The sequence below is a fragment of the Dama dama genome, chromosome 18 (genome assembly GCF_033118175.1).
Source record: "Dama dama isolate Ldn47 chromosome 18, ASM3311817v1, whole genome shotgun sequence".
NCBI lineage: Eukaryota > Metazoa > Chordata > Mammalia > Artiodactyla > Cervidae > Dama > Dama dama.
Window position 1 is genome coordinate 67,474,856 of NC_083698.1, and position 19,791 is coordinate 67,494,646.

The 19,791-nt window shown below is 41.5% G+C and overlaps 1 protein-coding gene and 1 long non-coding RNA gene across 25 annotated transcripts in view; one reads left to right on the forward strand and one right to left on the reverse strand.

Moving 5' to 3' along the window:
* The window catches only part of LOC133072355 (uncharacterized), a 446,833-nt gene that overhangs the window by 384,707 nt on the left and 42,335 nt on the right, over window positions 1-19,791 (reverse strand). The window lies entirely within an intron of this gene.
* The window catches only part of SPMIP4 (sperm microtubule inner protein 4), a 41,918-nt gene continuing 24,065 nt past the window's right edge, over window positions 1,939-19,791 (forward strand). The window contains exons 1-4 of one of the 2 annotated variants that reach the window (XM_061165500.1): window positions 1,939-2,244; window positions 2,919-3,076; window positions 12,161-12,337; window positions 17,820-17,891. In XM_061165500.1, the coding sequence (XP_061021483.1) occupies window positions 2,943-3,076; window positions 12,161-12,337; window positions 17,820-17,891 (383 nt within the window). In that variant the 5' untranslated portion in view covers window positions 1,939-2,244; window positions 2,919-2,942. The remainder of the gene's footprint in view (window positions 2,245-2,918; window positions 3,077-12,160; window positions 12,338-17,819; window positions 17,892-19,791) is intronic. The other variant, XM_061165501.1, reaches the window with a different exon arrangement.

A 19,791-nucleotide genomic window follows, 5' to 3' on the forward strand; every position in this document is an offset into this window, starting at 1 on the left:
TTCTTGGCCCAAGAGATTCCATGGACAGAGGATCCTGGTGAGCTACAGTCCATGCGGTTGCAAAAGAGTTGGTCACGACTTAGCGACTAAACAACAACTATGACATGTGTCGTTGGGGGTCACATACATATCACCAGATGGCTGAGATGGTGTGAATTAAATCATAAAAGCCTAGATTAAGGAGTGTTGGTCAAATAATAGACCCAATCCTGACATCCTTTAGAATCTTGCAGATGTAAAAACATTTCCAAAGAAAACAATTGTTTTTTAAAAGATCTGGCAAAAAACTTATTCTTGCCTGTAAATTTTACTTGAAAATAACAAAGGCAAAAATAATTAAATTTTCCTAACCTTTATACTCTGGCTTCCCAGGTGGCACTAGTGGTAAAGAACCTACTTGCCAATGAGTTAGGACTCTGGGTTGGAAATATCCCCTGGAGGAGGGCATGGCAACCCACTCCAGTATTCTTGCCTGGACAATCCCTGGACAGAAGAGCCTAGCAGGCTACAGTCCGTGGGGTCACAAAGAGTTCAACACAACTGAGCGACTAAACAACAGTCATTTGACCAAAATAAAACTTCAAACCCACCAGGAAGCTATCACCACATATCCTAGTCAATCAACTTATAGTTTCCTCAACTTTCCTGGTATCACAAACACCCATTACATACTAACACGTGGCTAGTGACACAGCTTCATCATATGTCACTGATTTATGACACTCAGTTATTACCTCCCAGGAAGAATCAAGCCATGAGGAAATCTGGACAAAGGTGAAGTAGGTAAAGTCCTGGGAGGCCAGGCACATAAAATAGGCTGGGCTGACAAGATAATGTCATGGGTATCCTGCACACACAAAGCAGCAAAAAGGCTGAGGTGAACTTCTATGAGAAATTTTTCGGGTAAAAAAATGTTAACGGGGTCAAAAAGAAAGTCAAACTTCACCTAATTCACAACTCTGCCTCCTGAAAAATCTACACTTCCTGGTTTAGTGGCTGGTAACTACTGGACTCTGAGAGAGGTGCAAGGACAAAGAAACAGACCAGGAATACAAAATTACCCCCCGGTCTACTCTAACGCAGCTTTCCTTCCCTCACGTCAGCGAACACTCATCTGGAAGGCACAGCACAAAATGAATACCCACTAGTGGCTTGATTAAAAAGTTGGGAAACAGGCAGAGAACAGCTCTGTTATACCGCCCTTCTGAAAGGTGGTCGTTCTTGTCCCCACCTTCCCCCGTGTTCCTGCAGGCTCAGTTCCAGCCTCTCCCCGCAAAAGTAACCAACCTTCCCACATCAGGGTCCTTCTCAGGGGTCCTGTCCTTAGCCATCACAGAAACTCGTGGTCTCGTAGGTGCAGAATCGTGGTTCACGTTCGTTTCTTCGGGGAGGATTGGGGGGCGGGGGGAAGGGGGGTGGTAACAAAGGTAATGGAAGCGGGGCGAGGTCTTTGCTGATCGGGTAGATCACCGCAGGCACACTGCCTGTGTGCCCTGTCCGCACCCACCTAGGGTAGGAAGAGCCTCGGCCTGGCATAATGTAGGGGCTGCAAGTGCTGAGTCCTGCGGAGGCCACCCTCGATAAGGCCGCACTGTGCCCCATTGAGGGTAAGGAACACGGATGTGTTGGAGGCTCCCACCTCATCAGAGTCTCCCTAGCACCACACTCCTCCACCGCCCCAGTACACAGCAGAGAACGCGCGGGCCCCAGGGCCGGGAGCCGCCTGGGCCAAGCAGCCCTCGAAGGAGCATGTGATACGGCCTGCAGAGGGCGCCAAGGGGCGCCAGGGGGCGGGGCCAGGGGCGAAGGGAGGGGCGGATAAAGGGGCGGGGACGACGGGCTGGGGTGCCGGAAGAACTCCTTTCGCGCGTGGACTGGGAGTCTACCCCTCATTCCCCACCTTCCTTCCGGCTTCCAGTTCTTGCGGGTTCCAAGAGTTCATGGGCTGGCTTCTTCCGAAACTTCTAAGAGCCCACCGCCGCCCCTGCTCTCCTCCCCGAAGCCCGCCGCCCGGCAAGCATGCATTACCTATTGCCACGGTCACGGTTGCCGTCACAGGCACCCTCAACCCCACCCCTGGCCTGCCCGCTGGCCCTCTCTCTCCTTCACCCGCACCTGCACGCAAGCTCCCCCGGGCCGCAGGTGCGGACGACGGCGGAATTCCACGCCCCGCAGAGGCCCGCCAGCTCTAGGGAGGGGAAAAGGAGGCTCTGCCGCCTAAGGCTTCCAGGCTGATGTCCCAAGGTGCGTCGGAGCCCCGAGGCGCCGATCGGCAGGGCGTTGATGGCCCTGAAGGCTAGGCTTAGGCCGGTCCTGGCCAAGGCGCATCTTTTGCTTCCCTCATCAAGTCCCAAGGAGGGGTGGAATTCTCACTTTGGGGTCTCACTTGTGCTGCACGTCTGATTCTCCACCTCTGCAAAGAACCTCCCGACTAGAATCCCTGAAGACCTTAGAAGCACAGGTGTTAATTCTGTTGGATACTGGGTCTCCCTGCTTTAAAAAAAAAAAAAAAGACCCGGGCAGGGGGAATCCGCTGAGTTTTCTTGAATAATTACTGTTAAAATTGATGCAAGAATCGAAGGTCAGTCAATGCCCGCCAGGTAGAGGCCTTAAATGAGTCCACGTGTCATCCACTCATCATTCATACTCTACTTTAGAACCTCTTCCACTTTGTGGATTTGTTTCAGTTGAAATTGGTTTCCATAGAACTTAAGTTGCTCTCTGTTACTGAAAGGACACCCAAGGGCCCGCAGATAGGGCTCACCCCAAGGATAAGAACCCATGATTTCTAAGCAGACTTCGGTTGAACTACTGAGCAGTACTAAGCCAGTTTCCTGCCCGCCCTGAGGGAGGGTCAGTGTGACAGCAACTAAGTCAGTGACTCTTTAACCAAGTGCGCCCTCCTTTTCTTTTTCCAGGTTGTGCCCTTTTAGCCAAGAAGCATGGAGGTAATTCATGGCCGGCCCTACTGCTGCAGGGAGCTTGAAGGAGCTGACATACTGTCAGAGACCTTTTACTCTAATGAATTGCACACTCCACTACAAACGACTACTCGCCCAACTGCCTCAGAGGACAGGTAAGACAAAGACTGGAGAATGCAAACAATTATAAAAGGTTTTAATATATTACTGTTTTGTGAGAAAAAGCATTTAAGGTTATGGACCTCTTCTGTGTATCGCATCACTGGGAAGGCATAATATGACAATGAACTAAACTTTGAAGTGTCCACATCTGTTAGTAACTTGGAAAGAAGTAAAAAGGTACTGTATATTTTTTAAAGGCAAACATCAAATATTCATCTACTGCATTCTAGAACTCTAGAATGATCTGTTCCTTCATTTTGAATTAATTTTGTTTCTTTGTTTTTGGCGTGCTAGGGCTTCATTATGTGTGGGCTTTTCTCTAATTGAGGAGAATGGGAGCTACGCTCTAGTTGCGATGCTGAGGCTTCTCATTGCAGGGGCTTCTTTTGTTGCAGAGCACCGGCTCTAGGGCGTGAGGGCTCAGCAGTTGTGGCTCTTGGACTCTGTAGAATACGGGCTTAGTAGTTGTGGCGAACAGGCTTAGTTGCTTCTCAGCATGTGGGATCTTCCTGGACCAGAGATTAAACCTGTGTCTTCTGAATTGGCAGGCAGATGCTTTACCACTGAACCACCAGGGAAGCCTTGTGAACGTCAGAGAAAATATTGCTTTTCATTGCTGTGTTTCAGTCACTCATTCATGTCTGACTCTGAGACCCCATGGACTACAGCACATCATGCTTCCCTGTCCTTCACGATCTCCTGGAGCTTGCTCAGACTCATATCCATTGAGTCGGTGATGCCAACCAACCATCTCATCCTCTGTCATCCCCTTCTCCTCCTGCCTTCAGTCTTTGCCAGCATTAGGGTTTTTTCTTATGCATAGGCTTTTTGCATCAGGTGACCAAAGTATTGGAGCTTCAGCGTCAGTCCCTCCAATGAATATTCAGGGTTGATTTCCTTTAGGATTGACTGGTTTGATCTTGCAGTCCACAGGACTCTCAAGAGTCTTCTCCAACACCACAGTTCCAAAGCATCAGTTCTTCAATGTTCAGCCTTCTGATGGTCCAATGCTTACATCCATACGTGACTACTGGAAAAACCATAGTTTTGATTAGACAGACCTTTGTTGGCAAAGTAATGTCTCTGCTTTTTAATATGCTGTCTAGGTTGGTCATAACTTTTCTTCCAAGGAGCAAGCGTCTTTTAATTTAATGGCTGCAGTCACCATCTGCAGTGATTTTGGAGCCCAAGAAAATAAAGTCTGTCTCTGTTTCCATTGTTTCCCCATCTGTTTGCCATGAAGTGATGGGGCCAGATGCCATGACCTTAGTTTTCTGAAGGTTGAGTTTTAAGCCAGCTTTTTCATTTTCCTCTTTCACCTTTATCAAGAGGCTCTTTGGTTCCTCTTTGCTTTCTGACACAAGGGTGGTGTCATCTGCATATTTGAGGTTATTGATATTTCTCCCAGCAATCTTGATTCTAGCTTGTGCTTCATCCAGCCCGGCATTTCTCATGATGTACTCTGCATATAACAAGGTGAAAATATACAGCCTTGATGTACTCCTTTCCCAATTTGGAACCAGTCCATTGTTCCATGTCTGATTCTAACTGTTGCTTCTTGACCTGCATACTGGTTTCACAGGAGGCTGGTAAGGTGGTCTTCTTTTCCCATCTTTTTAAGAATTTTCCAGTTTGTTGTGATCCACACAGTCAAAGGCTTTAGCATAGTCAATAAAGCAGAACTAGATATTTTTCTGGAATTCTCTTGATTTTTCTGTGATCCAGGGGATGTTGGCAATTTGATCTCTGGTTCTTCTGACTTTTCTAAATCCAACTTGAACATCTGGGAGTTCTCAGTTCATGTACTGCTGAAGCTTAACTTGGAGAATTTTGAGCATTACCTTGCTAGCATGTGAAATATGTGCAATAGTGAGGTAGTTTGAACATTCTTTGGCAATGCCCTTCTTTGGGATTGGAATGAAAACTGACCTTTTCCAGTCCTGTGGCCATGGCTGGTTTCCAAATTTGCTGGCATATTGAGTGCAGCACTTTCACAGCATCATCTTTTAGGATTTGAAATAGCTCAGCTGGAATTCCATCACCTCCACTAGCTTTGTTTGTAGTGATACTTCCTAAGGCCCACTTGACTTCAGACTCCAGGATGTCTGGCTTTAGGTGAGCGATCACACCATCGTGGTTATCTGGGTCATTAATATGTTTTTGTGTATAGTTTCTTTAACTGACTACAAAATTAAACACAGCATGTACTCAACTACCTATAAATATATTAAGGTGTTATTTGAAGCAGTATCTAGGTACAACCATGTTCCTAGTTCCTAATAAATAAAATTTGCTTTTCACTTTATTCCATGTGAAGTTTTTCCTTTCCTAGTCCCCAAATGGGAAAACCAGGATGATCATGTATTCTCAGAACCTCCCCCTCCCATTTAACTCCCTTTTAAATAGTGGCTGGGCAGCTTACAGAAATAGAAGTTCTCTTTTCTCTCAGTAGTATTCCTCAACTTCTCTAGAACATGTCATCAGGGCAACATTGGTAACTCTACCCTATCCACACTGGGGCTTACTTCTTCCAAACCAGGTTCAGGGTATATGGCTCCCAACTCAAACCTCAAGGTATCTCAAAAACAGAACAAAACAATGAAGAACAAAAATCTGCTGGCTTTTAGGGATTACTGTTCATAATGGTAAGGATGAATACAAGTCGTAATGTATTAGCTCTCAGCAGCTTAATTTTCTAAGTGTGGCTGTATGTAAAGGGATGGCTTTTTAAATATTATAATGTATTTTGAACTAACTCGGCAATTTAAACAAAGACAAAAAATTGTTTCCTCTCATCCAGCTATTTTTTTTTTTCTTTCCAGAATAGGCAGCACAGTCTAACTCAGTTGTTACCCGCCACTAGTCTGGTAACTCGGCACATCAAAATAACATGACAAGTGTTCTGAAAATAGATTCCCAAGCTCTGTCTTTGGGCTTCCCCTGTGGCTCAGTGGTAAAGAATCCACCTGCAATGCAGGAGATGCAGTAGACAGGGTTTGATCCCTGAGTCAGGAAGATCCCCTGAAGAAGGAAATGGCAACCCATCAACTCACTCCAGTAGTCTTGTCCAGAGAATCTCTTGGACAGAGGAGCCCAGCAAGCTCCAGTCCAAAGGGTCGCAAGGAGTTGGGCGCCACTAAAGTGTCTTAGCCCACACTCAAGCTCTATCTGTAGACACTCTGACTCACTGGGTCTGGGTTAGATCTAGGGGATCTGCATTTTTAGTAATTTTTCAACTTGTTTTGAGAATCACTGGGCTAGCAGAAAGCACTGAAAACAACATGAACACCAGGATTATGGTCTAGTTTATCCAGTGACCAAGGGCAAATTAATGTTTGTACATCAGTTACTTTCTTCACTGGTATGTTTTGGGACAATTATATTAGTCACTATTATGTATAATTACTTGATCTCCTTAAAAAGTATTAATAAGTGAATGACATTCTTTTGTGTTTTTTCCATTGAAAATTTAACAGTGGCAGGTACAGATACTCAAAACCACAGATGCCTACCTCCTTTTTCCATTCAGCTGACATCTCCTTCCTAGTCCGTTAGGAAGATAAACATCAATTAAGGAAGTGTCTTGAGAATTGCTTAAGATTTAATTACAAGTTCCATTTTATTTCTGTGTTCATCCCATTGCTTTCTGATTCCTGTGGTTTGGGGGTTTGTTTTTGTTTTGTTTTTAACTGTTAGCTTCCTGTCAAAAAATAAGCATATGTTTGTTCTAGCCTTTCCTTTAATCATGCCTTCCAATTGTTATTGGCTAAATTCAGCCCCCCAAATCAAAATCCTGTAAAGTGACTCCAAAGAAAGATATTGGTTCATCTACAGGAAACATATCTTTCTCTTAAACAAGTAAACATTAATTTTATGTGGCTGCAGATTTCAGCACTAATAACTTATTGTTATTTGCCTAGGAGACATGTATTATTTAAGCTATAAAATTATTTAATACTGAAACTTTAATATTTCATTTAATTAGTTCCTTCTATAAATTCTGTTAATATTAAAGCTAAGGGGTAGGGATATGAGACCCTACAGTGAAAGAGAAATATGACTTCTTTGTGCTTTGCCTTTTGTTTTAAATGGTTTCCTGCAACTTACTGGTTTTAGATGAATGCCAACCCAAATGATTGATTAACATATTCTACTGGCTCATCTTCCTAGGCTAGTGTAATATATTAGGGTCAGATGCTGAGAAATTGACTCATCTAATTTAAATGTAACTTTTAAAAACTTAGATATTAAAGCTTAGGTTGCCATTAATCAAATGTATTTAAATATTTTTCACTTGTCATGCCCCCACACTGTGTCTATTGATTATAGTCATAGATCATACCTCAGAGGTCTGAGAACAGAATACCTGCATCCCTTCTCCAGTATCCCCAATCAGTGGACACCAGATTCTCCTTGACTAGCTGGTGTAGGGGGTGGCAGACTTCTTCCTTAAAGGACCAGATAGTGAATACTTAAGGCTCTATAGTCTCTGTCAAGGGCTTCTCTGTGGCTAAGATGGTAAGGAATCTGCCTACAATGCAGGAGACCCTGGCTTGCCTAGAGAATTCCATGGACAGAGGAGCCTGGCAGGCGTCCATGGGGTTGCAAAGAATCAGACACACTCTCACTTTTTTCACTTTCAGTCTCTGTCAAACTACTCAGCTCTGCTGTTGTAGCAGGAAAACAGTCATAGACAGTAGCCAGTATAGAAATGAATGGTCATGGCTGTATTCCAATAAAATTTTACTTCCAAAAACAGCAGTAGGTTGGATTTGGCCTGTGGGTCATAGTTTGCCAACCCCTATGTAGTGACTTTGAGATAATATATTCCATTGTATGACAGTCCCAAGAGTTAGTTCTTTCAGCAAATTTGTGCAGGAGGTTGACACTAAACCAGTGCATGGGTGCAGAGAAGAAAGAAGCTCTACTGTCCACATCTGTTATCTCTGAGTTCCCTTCCCATGTTTCTAACTGGGTCCCCATTGCTCAGAAGGTATCATCCAAAGGGTCTGTGAGATCATGCAGGGTGTTACCCTTATCTTCCTCTCTTGCTTCCCCTCTCAAGTAGCTCTTCTCTACTGTGCCTCAAATTTCAATATTCTGTATCAGCTCTTCTGATATAGCCTAAAATTCAGCTGTCTTTTCAGCCCTTAAGATTCAGCTAAGTTCCACTCAAATCTTTATTCCATACATTCTGGTAACCCAAAGCCTTCCTCAAAATGTACCAAAATCCCCAGGATGGGGTGGAGATGACCATAACTGACTTTGGGTACCCGGCTCCACATATTCTGCTTCTGTTCAACAACATTTTGACCCAGATGTGAAACAGTCATTTTTTAGTTGCCTCCAAAGACCTCATCTACATAGAGCATTTGTGAGCCTGGTAAATTTCACTGATCAGGTAAGGGTCTGAAGGAAGAATCACATCATACCATATAATATATAACTAAAAGTCCCTTATAAGCCATAGCTTCTGTATTTAAAAGTTCTTTATCCTAGCTACCATCAGAGTTCCCCCAATGGCTTCCACTCACTATGATCCCTTAGCATCCTGCTGGCCTCTTTTCTTCCTCTCCCTCTACTTCCCTTTCCCCTCATCTTCCTCTCTCAAGAGTGAAACAGCAAATCCCTTCCACTGCTGAGCAGCTTAATAAATCTTGGGTTGCTTGAGTCCTTATCAACACCTGTACTTGCAGAGTCTCTGTCACTTCTCCAAGTGGCCTAACAAAATACTTGATCAAACAAGCAAGTCTTCCCCAAGAAGGATTCTGGAGCCAACACTGTCAGGAATTTTCAATTCCATAACCTTTCAACTCTCTAGGCCTTCTTCCATGATATTGCCCCTGCTTAGGGTCCTCCCTCTCTTGCACCCAGAAAAGTCCTACTCATCCTTTAGAACTCATCCTAGACAAGTGATTCACCTAAGAATCCTTCCTCCAGAAGGGGATCCTGTTGGTCTTGCATATATATGAATAGGGGGTATGCTCTCTATCTCTGACCACTTAAATTCAAGTTCAAGTCATGGGCAAGTGCAAATTTGGGGAGAAAATGAGGGAGCTGGTTTTTCCTGACTCACCTTTAACATGAGAGGGCAGTCTTTTAGGGTCCCAGTTTACGGTAGGGATGGCTTCCTTTAGATTCCTCACCTGGCTGATTTCTGTGCTTGTCCCCCTGCAATGCCCTTAAAGCAAAAATGAAATCTGCCAGAATTAGCACTGTCTTGTGAAGAAAGCTGAGTGCTGAAAAATTGATGCTTTTGAACTATGGTGTTGGAGAAGACTCTTGAGAGTCCCTTGGACTGCAAGGAGATCCAACCAGTCCATCCTAAAGGAGATCAGTCCTGGGTGTTCATTGGAAGGACTGATGCTGAAGCTGAAACTCCAGTACTTTGGCCACCTCATGTGAAGAGTTGACTCATTGGAAAAGACCCTGATGCTGGGAGGGATTGGGGGCAGGAGGAGAAGGGGACGACAGAGGATGAGATGGCTGGATGGCATCACCGACTCGATGGACATGGGTTTGGGTAGACTCCAGGAGTTGGTGATGGACAGGGAGGCCTGGCGTGCTGCGATTCATGGGGTCGCAAAGAGTCGGACACGACTGAGCGACTGAACTGAACTGAACTGACTGAAGGGCCAAAGTGGCTTCTGTGCTTGCTGACCTTCCCGGATTCCTGTTTCCCCTCTTATGGAACCCTGGTGTCTCTTTCTGTCTTGTTAACAATGAGTCGCCTTTAAGAAGATGCTTTTCTTTTCAACATTTTGTATTGTTTGCTCAAGGAAAATCGAAACAGTCAAATAAAAATAGAATTCAACTTCTCCAAGAAAATTTGACCCAAAGTTCAATGGGTCCCCTTTCTGAAATTATCATGTCACTGTCTGCTCTCAAGGAAAACCACCTAGTCAGTATTTATTGAGCATATATTTGCAAGGCACAGTGCCATATCCTGGGGATTCCGTGGTGAGTGTGCCAGAGTCTGTCTGCAATGACCTGTCCTCTTTGTTGTGCTGTGGAAACTGTGATGAATCATTGTTCTTTGTTCTCTAGAACATTGTGCTGTTCATTTCTTGGTGACAGATTACTGCTTTATTATAAGAGGATATAACTTAACAACAGCCAGGTGGAAGAGGTGCATAGGGCAAGGTATGTGGATTGGGGCACTGAACTTCCATGAAGTCTGAGGGCCCCACTCTCCCCCCTGCCGCCACCTCCACATGGTCACCAACCCCAAAGCTCTTTTTCCAGCATTTTAATGTATTTTTAGTGGGATGGTTAGTCTAAATAATTGACTGCCATTAGTGGAAACTGGAAGACATGAACTCCTTCCTAATTAATTAGGACACAGGTCTTTAGCCAGATTAAGAGTTTTGTGAGGGCTTCTCCCTAGCCTAAAGTTTTCATATTGTGTCATAAGAAGCAGTCCAGGAAACAAATCAGTCTCTTTGGCCTTTTTCATTCACTCAGGCATGCAATTCATTTCACAGACATCCATTGAGTACTTCCTATGAAGCATTTTCACAACAGTGAATATGTGTCCTTGCCCTTCACTCCCTTGTTGAGAAAGAGCAGAGAAAGTCCTCTGAACTACCAGTTTGGTTTTTTTTTTTTTCACATTTTTCAAAAGCATTTATTAAGAAACGGGGCGGGGGTGGGGGGGGGAAGAAAGGTATAAAGTACACAATCAAAGGAATGAAAGAGTTTACAACATAGCTTCTTCAGGCCAGTGGCAACTAAGAAATATTTGCTGGGCCGACACCAAGGGTATGGAGGCCCCAATTCCATTTTCAACCCCATTTCTTTTGGCTGCTAACCCAACCACCTCAAAACACCCTCCGAAGAGAAGTCAGATTGCCTTCCAAGACTTCCCCAAACTACTTCCCAGTTGCCTTTACGGCCCTTCTCTGCCTGGCCCCAGATTCCTTGCCTAGGCTTCGGGTGAGGTCAGCCAGACCCTGCTGAGCCCTCTCCACTCTTCCAGTCACTCTGTGGTCCCTTCATCTATTTCTGTTCCCATCCGGATTCATTTAATTAAACTACATTCATGAACCAGTTGGGCTGGCTTGATCTGCTGCCTTTGGTCAAGTTACCTGTTTTTCTAAGCCTACATCTGAACTTGCTCTTTCTCCGGTCAGGAACAACTTCTTGAGCAGCGTCTCTGGCAGCTCCCTGCCCCAGTCAGTCCAAGGCTACTGTCTCCCCCAGACAGAACCCTGCACCCCCGTCCAACCCCCCACTTAACTTCTAGGTGGCTCCAGTTCTCAGCTAACCCGTCTAAGTGGTGGTTTAGTCACTAAGTTGTGTCTTGACTCTTGAGGCCTCATGGACTGTAGCCCACCAGGCTCCTCTGTCCATGGGATTCTCCGGGCAAGAATACTGGAGTGGGTTGCCATTGCCTTCTCCTGAATTACCAGTTTTTAAGCCAATTTAGGAAATTTCCATGTCTTCAACCTACAGAATGGTATAGTTGTAAAGGGTGGAACAATTGGAGAACTATTTTCTATGGAAGGTAATTTGTTGAATAAGGCAGTACTTCTAAAGCTTAGCATGCAAAAGAATCATCTGGAGGGCTTGTTTAAAACAGATTACAGCTTAAAGGGGTGGGATGGGGAGAGGAGAGGGAGGCTCAGGAGGGAGGGGATATATATATATATATAATTGTGACTGAATCACACTGTTGTATGGCAGAAACCAATGCAGCATGGTAAAGCAATTGTCCTCCAATTAAAAAATAAATTAAAGAAAAACAGATTATAGGGCTCAACACCTCACCACACCCCCCAATTCTGATTCCTGGATCTGGATGGAGCCTGAGAATTTGTATTTCTAACAAGGTCCTTCTCACTCTAGCTCACTTCTGCATTATAGAAGTGCTAACAAGCTCTCTGGAATCTCTCTTACAAGAGCATTAGTCCCATTCATGACGGCTCCTCCTGACCTAGTCACTTCCAGAAGATCCCACCTTTTTATATCATCACATTGGACATTAGGATTTAAATACATAAATTTGGGTGCGGGAAGGACACATAGCATTCCACTCTGAAGCCATTAATGTTTCAAAAATCTCTCTTTTTATGCAGGTATCAGAAATTAAGACAGTCACTCCAACGATGTAGGCTTCCATGGGGCGCTGAAAGGGAATATGGAGGGATAATGCCCATTTCGCTCCCTGAGGAACACAGGCCGAAATGTGAACCTCCTAGAGTCATGGGCAAAGGACATCAGCATTATGGATTTGGTGGAGAAATCTGGCCAAGGTAAATAAACTTTCAGTCCCTCACATAGAGGTCATTATTATTCAATTTCTGTATTTCTATTGTGAGTCCTTTGTTAACTTACATCTACTTCTAAACTTTTATTATTTATAAAAAGATACAGATGGGAACACTAATTATATAATTTCTAATTGTGAAGTCAGTAAAAATATGTTATAAATATCTTTGTTCTCCTTAGAGATGTTTAAGTATGTGATCAGAAATTTTGATTAATCTAATTCCCTTGCTAATCATATTTTATCTGAAATGAAGTAACATTCCTGAGAGAGATTAATTTTTTTGGCTTGAGCAAATAGATGGCCTAATTTCTACAAATGTTGTTGACTTGAATTTTTTTTTTAACAATCTATAGTCATTAGAATCTAATGGACATTGTTTTCAAGTATTAAAATATTTCAATCATCATTTATGTCTTAAAGTTACCCTTTCAGCAAATTTATTCAAAGGCCAGTTAAAAATGAAGATAAAACACACACACACACACACAAAATCTGAGCAGTAAATTAAATGTCACATTAACTACTAAGCATGAAATTTACTCCAAACAAAATCTATTGAAGCTTCTCCACGCAGAGCCTGCTTACTCCTGCTTTATCTAACAATCCTGGCTACCTAGTTTACTAACAATCTAGCTAAATAGTTTTTTGTTCTAAAGCAGTTAAAATAAATAAATAGGCCACAGCTAGAGAGGAAAACAATACCAATAGGGACATGTGGTATCCTTATGAAAGCTTCAATAAAGTAATAAAAAGCAGACAAATGAAAAGTCCAATTGGAAAGATGCAAATATTGACACATTGAAGATAGGACCTCAAGTTCATTAATTCATTCAACAGATTTGTTTAAGCCCCCACTCTCGTGGAACTTACTTTCTAATATAATATAGATTTTTAATATCTTTGTAAAGTGGAAATTGTTATCCTGGCTTTACAATAGAGACCCAAGAGGTTCAGTACCTTTCCTTGGGTCAGACAATATGAAGTTTCAGAATGGGGATTTGAATCCAGGTTTATTTAACTCCATAGTCCACATTCTTTTCATCTGTTCATTCATTCACTCATTCCAGCTATTCATTTATTCAGTCATTTGAATATAGCAAGCATTGTTGAGATTAAGCTATAGCTCCTCATGGAGTTTATAGTTCTGGTCCCCAGAATTTGTATGTTAAAAAAATGTACAATATTCTAAAAGACTTAGAAGTATATTCAGAATTATAGTGGGTAAAAAGAAAGCAAAAGACTAGCTTCTTATGAGAAAGAAGTCTTAGTGTCTTATGGAATGCAGCCCTAGGATACTTGGGAAATGAAATATTTGTTCCAATTAGACTGTCAATCACTCCTGACTCAGAAATGCAGGTTAATATATTTGGCTCTTGTCACACCCTTTTGTGTTAAATGTTATCATTTTTATCAATTAAATGTTATCATTATCATATTTATCTCTTAAAAATATTTCAAGTTCCCTTGCCCTCAGCCCGTAGGAATTTATTACCTGGGGTGTGTGTGTGTGTGTGTGTGTGTGTGTGTTAGTTGCTCAACTGTGTCCGACTCTTTGTGATCCCGTGGACTGTAGCCCACCAGGCTCCTCTGTCATGGAATTCTCCAGGCCAGAATACCGAGTGGGTTGCCATTCCCTTTCCAGGGGCTCTTCCTGACCCAGGGATCAAACCCAGGTCTCCTGTATTCCAGATTCTTTCACTGTCTGAGCCACGAGGGAAGCCTTCACCTGGTGGAACCCCAAGTTTTGTTCCTAAAAGATCTAAGCTTCCCTTGGGGCTTCCCTGGGGGCTCAGTGGTAACGAATCTGCCTGCCGGTGCAGGAGACACGGGTTTGATCCCTGATCAGGGAAGCTCTCATATGACAAGGAGAAACTAATAAGCCCATGGGCCACAACAACTGAGCCTGTGCTCTAGAGCCTGGGAGCCCCAACTGCTGAAGCCCACGTGCCCGAGAGTCTGTGCCCTGAGACAAGCAGAGCCATGGCAATGAGCAGCCCGCACACCGCAACCAGAGAGTAGCCCCTCACAACAACAAAGACCCAACACAGTGAAATAAATACACTTAAATCTTAAAAAACAACAACAAAAAAACTAAACTGTTAGCGGTTCTGCCTTGTGCAGCTACTACACTATTCTATGAATTTTATGCCACTGGGAGCAATGTTAGGAGGTGTCCAAAAGATACTCCCAGTTCTAGAAATGCTCCTTTTCCCCAGCTTGGTAGAGCGCCAATCCTCTTGCCCTTCACATTTAGGATCTATCATCCCAGCCTATTTGGAATAATTCTTTCTTGCCTTGTTTCTCCAGAGTCATAAGGAGCCCCAGATTACATCATCAGTTCAGCTTCCAGTTCAGTGGGACCATTGTTATGTCGTCTGGTGGCAGCATTTCTCCCTTAACCTCTAAATGAGCAAAGCTCAAGGTGGCTGGGGAGGAAGTAAAAATTTTCTCAAGTGTAACAAAAACAGTGAGGGGCCTCACTTCCACTTCCCCCCGTACTTTTTAGACCATGCATTCTGGCTACAGGGGAAAGTATTTATTGGTCACCAGTTCAGAGCATGTGCCACACTCTTTAGGACAACACTGAGCCATAGCTGAATCATCAATAGGCCATTCTAGCATTCTGTAAATATGACAAGGCCAGTGAATCATTTAAATTCAACCAGTGCCTTATTTCTTTTTGTGATAAATTGAGTTCCTTAGTCAAGAGTAATACTGTTTAAGATGTCATGCAGTGAATAAGGCATTCAGTTACATTCCACTGATGATGTAACTGGCAGCAATGTAGTGAGGAGGAAAGGGAAATCCTTAGTTAGAGGTTCCTGTGAGGATAAGTCATCTTTCATGATGCAGGGGTCTAATGTAGTCAACCACCCACCAGATGGGTGACTAGTACACCCAGGGAGATTTTTCTCTATGAATTACTTAGGATTATTGGTAACTTCTGCTGGTAAACTTAAATGTAGCCAGACCAGTTTTGATGAAGGGGAGTTTCGTGTTGCTGAGTTCATACAAGAGAACTTCTGTTCCTGCCTCTGTAATAATTTAGTTTATGAAGCCACCAAGAAAGCACTGGGTGACTGGAGAAAGCCTGATAGATGCCCACAGAGTATCTAGCTAATTGAGAACACCCTCAGTTGTGAGATTCTGTTGGTGAGCATTCTTGTGGGGAATGAATAACCCTCACACTCTAGGACCAATCTCAAAGACTGAGAAAGCGAGTATTTTGGAGTCTACGTTGGGTAGATGAGAGGTAGGATGGGTGTTCAAAAGATAGTGAGTTCAGCACTACAGTGTGTATTAAAATATCACAAGCGCCAAGAATGAAGGCTGCGGTGACTATGGACTTCAGGTGATAATAATGTGTCAGTGGAAGTTCATCAATCCTAGCAAATGTACCACTCTTGTGAGAGATGTTGATAATGGGGGAGTGTCAGGGAATGTTTGACGGGAGGATCCTACATGCTGTCTCTCATGAGTCCTTTGTCCCTCTTCAAGCGGAACAGCACACTGCTCCCAGGGACTGAGGTCATTGTGTGAGGCAAGCATGAGTCTCCTTTAGTAAACATTCTCCTTAGGACAAAACAGCTTAATCTCCTTCCCCTTTCTTGAGATATGGATTGTCTCCTGACCTTGTGACTAACATTACCCCTTGTTCCCTTGGTAACGGTTGCTGTACATTTGGTTTTCTGATCTCTATCATTCCCAAAAGAAGTTTCTTATACTGCAGCCTATATATACTCATGGAAAAATCATTAAAGCACCTTTGCTCCATCAGAGCTTAGGTCCCCGGGTCTTTTTTGTCTCTCTCTCTCTCTCTCTCTCTTTCTCTCTCTCTCTTTCTCTCTTTCACTTTCTTATCGTCGACTCCATACCACAAGGTTCCGGTCCATTAAAGGACCCCAACAGGGGAGGCTAAGCATGTGTGAGTTAAAGGGTGTTTGATGATCTCTCTACCTTCAAATCTCTCAACCTTGCCATGAACCTAAAACTGCAATCTAAAGATTATAAATATGGATATATCTGATTCTTTAAATTTCTCATAGTGTTTCACAGTATGGATGTATTAAATTATTTAGCCATTCTTGTATTTTCTTTTTCTTCTCTTGTATTAACTAAATGTAGGAATATCTTTATACAGGCTTACTTGACCTCAATACACAAATGTTTCTCCAGGGAAAATTCTAAGTAGAAGTTATGGATCACAATATATGAATTATTTTTAATTTTAGCCCCCAAATGCTTTATATTCCCATAGTAGTATCTAAAAGTATCCATTTTGCCCTATTCTTAGCCAACTGTACTAACATTATCAAACTGTATAATTTTTGCCTATCTATAGAATAAAAAGCTTATCTTGATTTTCAGAATGCATTTCTCTGATTAGACTGAGTACTTTTTTCTTACATTTGTTTTCTTATTTTTGACCATTTATATTTCCTTTCTGTTCTTATTCTTTGCTCATTTTTATTGCTTGTTTTTAGCTATAGATTCTTACTGGTTCTTTATGTTCTGGATATTAACCCTATATGTATTTATTATGAATAATTTTTCTAATCTTTGTTTTATTTGAGTTTTTTTATACTGTCTTGTCTTAAATTTTTATAAATTCTCCTTATCTTTTTTTTAAATTTTTTTCTATTTATTTATTTTTGGCTGTGCTGGCTGTGTTGCACAGGCTTTTTTTACTTTTGGCAAGTGGGAACTACTTTCTAGTTGTGGTACATGGGCTTCTCATTGCAGTGGCTTCTCTTGTTGCAAAGAATTCCATGGACAAAGGAGCCTGGTGTGCTACAGTCCATGGGATTGCAAAGAGTTGGACAACTGAGCAACTAACACACACACACTCTTGTTGTGGAACACAGGCTCTAGGGCACACGGGCTTCAGTAGTTACAGCATATGGGCTCAGTAGTTGTGACTCCTAGGCTCTAGATCACAGGCTCAGAAGTTGGGGTGCATGGCCTGAGTTGCTCCTCAGTATGTGGGATTTTCCCAGATCAGGACTCAAACCCATGTCACCTGCATTGACAAACAGATTCTTTACCACTGAGCCACCAGGGAAGTCCTTTTCAAAAATTTTTCATTTAATGTTATCAAATTTCCTTTTGATTGTTGAGTTTTTTAAAATCTTATTTAAAATGTTTTCCCTACCACCAAGAAAAAAAACATATTCCTATATTTATTTTAATATTTGTATGCTTTTCACCAATTCCTTAGATTTTTAATCCATCTAAATTATCTCTGTGAATAGTATGAAGTTGAAATCCTTTTTTCCAAATGGCTGGTGAATTTTTCCTACATTGTTTATTAAAAAATAAGCCTTTTCCCACTAATGTAAAATGCCATCTTTTCATGTACTGAATTACCATGTATATATGGTTGTATTCGTCTATTTATCTTTTACTATTTCACCATTACACTGCCATTAAAAAGATGTTCAACTTAATCTTTTCTTTCTTTTCAGAAAGCTTCCTATTGAACAATATTATTATTTGTCACAGAACAAAAAAAGTGACATCTACGGAAATGATTCTTTGTAAGTTTGAGGTTTCTTTTCCTTATGTGAAATCAAATAACATTTTTAAGTGGAAATGAGTTATATGCAAGATTTTAAAAGTCCCCAAATTTTCCTCAAGTCTAGGGAACTTCTAGAAAAACAAAAGTCTTCCTTTTTTTAAATAGAGATCATTGATTATAGAAACCAAGACCAAAAGAACAAGAATAAAATAGACTAAAACCTACTAATAGTTGTTGCATTTAAACAAAGAAAAAAAATCGGAAAGATGGAATAGTAATGTTCAAAAAGATTCATAGAGGTCCTCTTGACCCATTTCCCTGCCTTTGACTTTGTTATTGAATCTAATAAGAATCTGTTACGTTTCTTAAGAGGGTCGTAGAAAAAGCCCCAGTGCCTTCAATAAAAATTTTAATCAGAATTTTATGAAAGTGGTTTGTTATGACAATCTACAAATAACTCTTAATAAAATTACTCTGTAAGTTTCTCTTTGGATAAAAAATACTTAATTACTCTTTGCTTAGAGGAATTATTTTCTAGTATATTCTTTTTTGCTCATTGAAATAGTTTGTTGTATATATTACAAAGGCCTACTTTGTAACTTGCAGATAAAAATAAAACACTGACCTCACTGAAGTAAAAATGAAAATACTAACATTAGTTCTGTTTATAGATAATAAATTAATATAGAGTTCAGCCACAAGAGGGAGCCAAAAAGTTATGAAATTTGTGGTTGCTAGGCCTTTTTCCCTTTGGGATTAATAAACTGAAAAGTAGAGAGTGGCAGTAAAATCATGGATAGGTTCAGGTCAAGGAATTCATGTCTCTGAGCATTTTTTATTTTCATTTTATCCTTTCAAACTTTGAATTTTTAAAAAAGCTTTTTCTTTTTTAATTTTTATTCTTATTTTTCCATTTTGTTTTTTTAATTGAAGTACAGTTCATTTACCATGTATTAGTTTCAAGTGTATAGCAAAGTGATTTCAGTTATATACATACACACACACACACAATTTTTTCCATATTGAATCAAATTAATTTTAGGTAAGTACTTGTCAAAATCAGCTAAATGAGAAAAATCTTAAATGCTGATATAATGTTTCATATATAATAGTCAATCTGATAGCTCTCAATCTCATAGATTCTTATATTCATTGCTTTCCATCCCCTACTCAACCAGAAATTTAACTGGAAGGCGTGCCTTTTTTTTTTTAGTTCCAACAAAGTTAGAGTCCAAATAAAGATATAAACCTTTTACGGTGCATGTGGATTGTGTGTTTACAATACTTTATAGACTGATAAAATTATATGGCTTATGTACCACTTTCTAAATAGAGGAACATATAAAAAAGCAAACAGTATCTTCAATTTTACTGCCTTTACTGTTGACTGATAGCATTCTGTTCATTTTTCATAACTGAAATATTTCAGAAATATTTGTATAGGCTGAAACTAATTGCTGAAATCCAATGAAAGTTGATGACAGTCCTTCTCTAGTGTGGACTTTGTCCCTGGGCTGCAGTGTTATTTCTTGGCACGTAGAGCTCAGAGCAATGAGTAAATACACAACCTTCTAATAGTGAAGTGATTCAGAAAAGGTATGCCTCTGAGAACTTGTTCGGTTTTGTTCTAGCCTCTCTGCAACTGGGCAACATTTACTCTCATGAGAGGTGAGCAATTCTGGGCAAAGGGGCAAAGCACATACTGTACTTATATGTTTTCTCCAACCAGGCCACACTCAGGTCACTTTAGGTCATGGAATTGCACCACATGCATGGTGTCAGGCTACCTCAGAGCACTTCGGTGCTTTGCCTATGAGCGTGAAGTCAGTAAGAACTAAAGCTCTATTATCACTAGAATAAGTTAGAAATGCAGAGTGGTGAGTGGGGCTGAAGTTAGAATAAGCTTAATGGAAAAAATT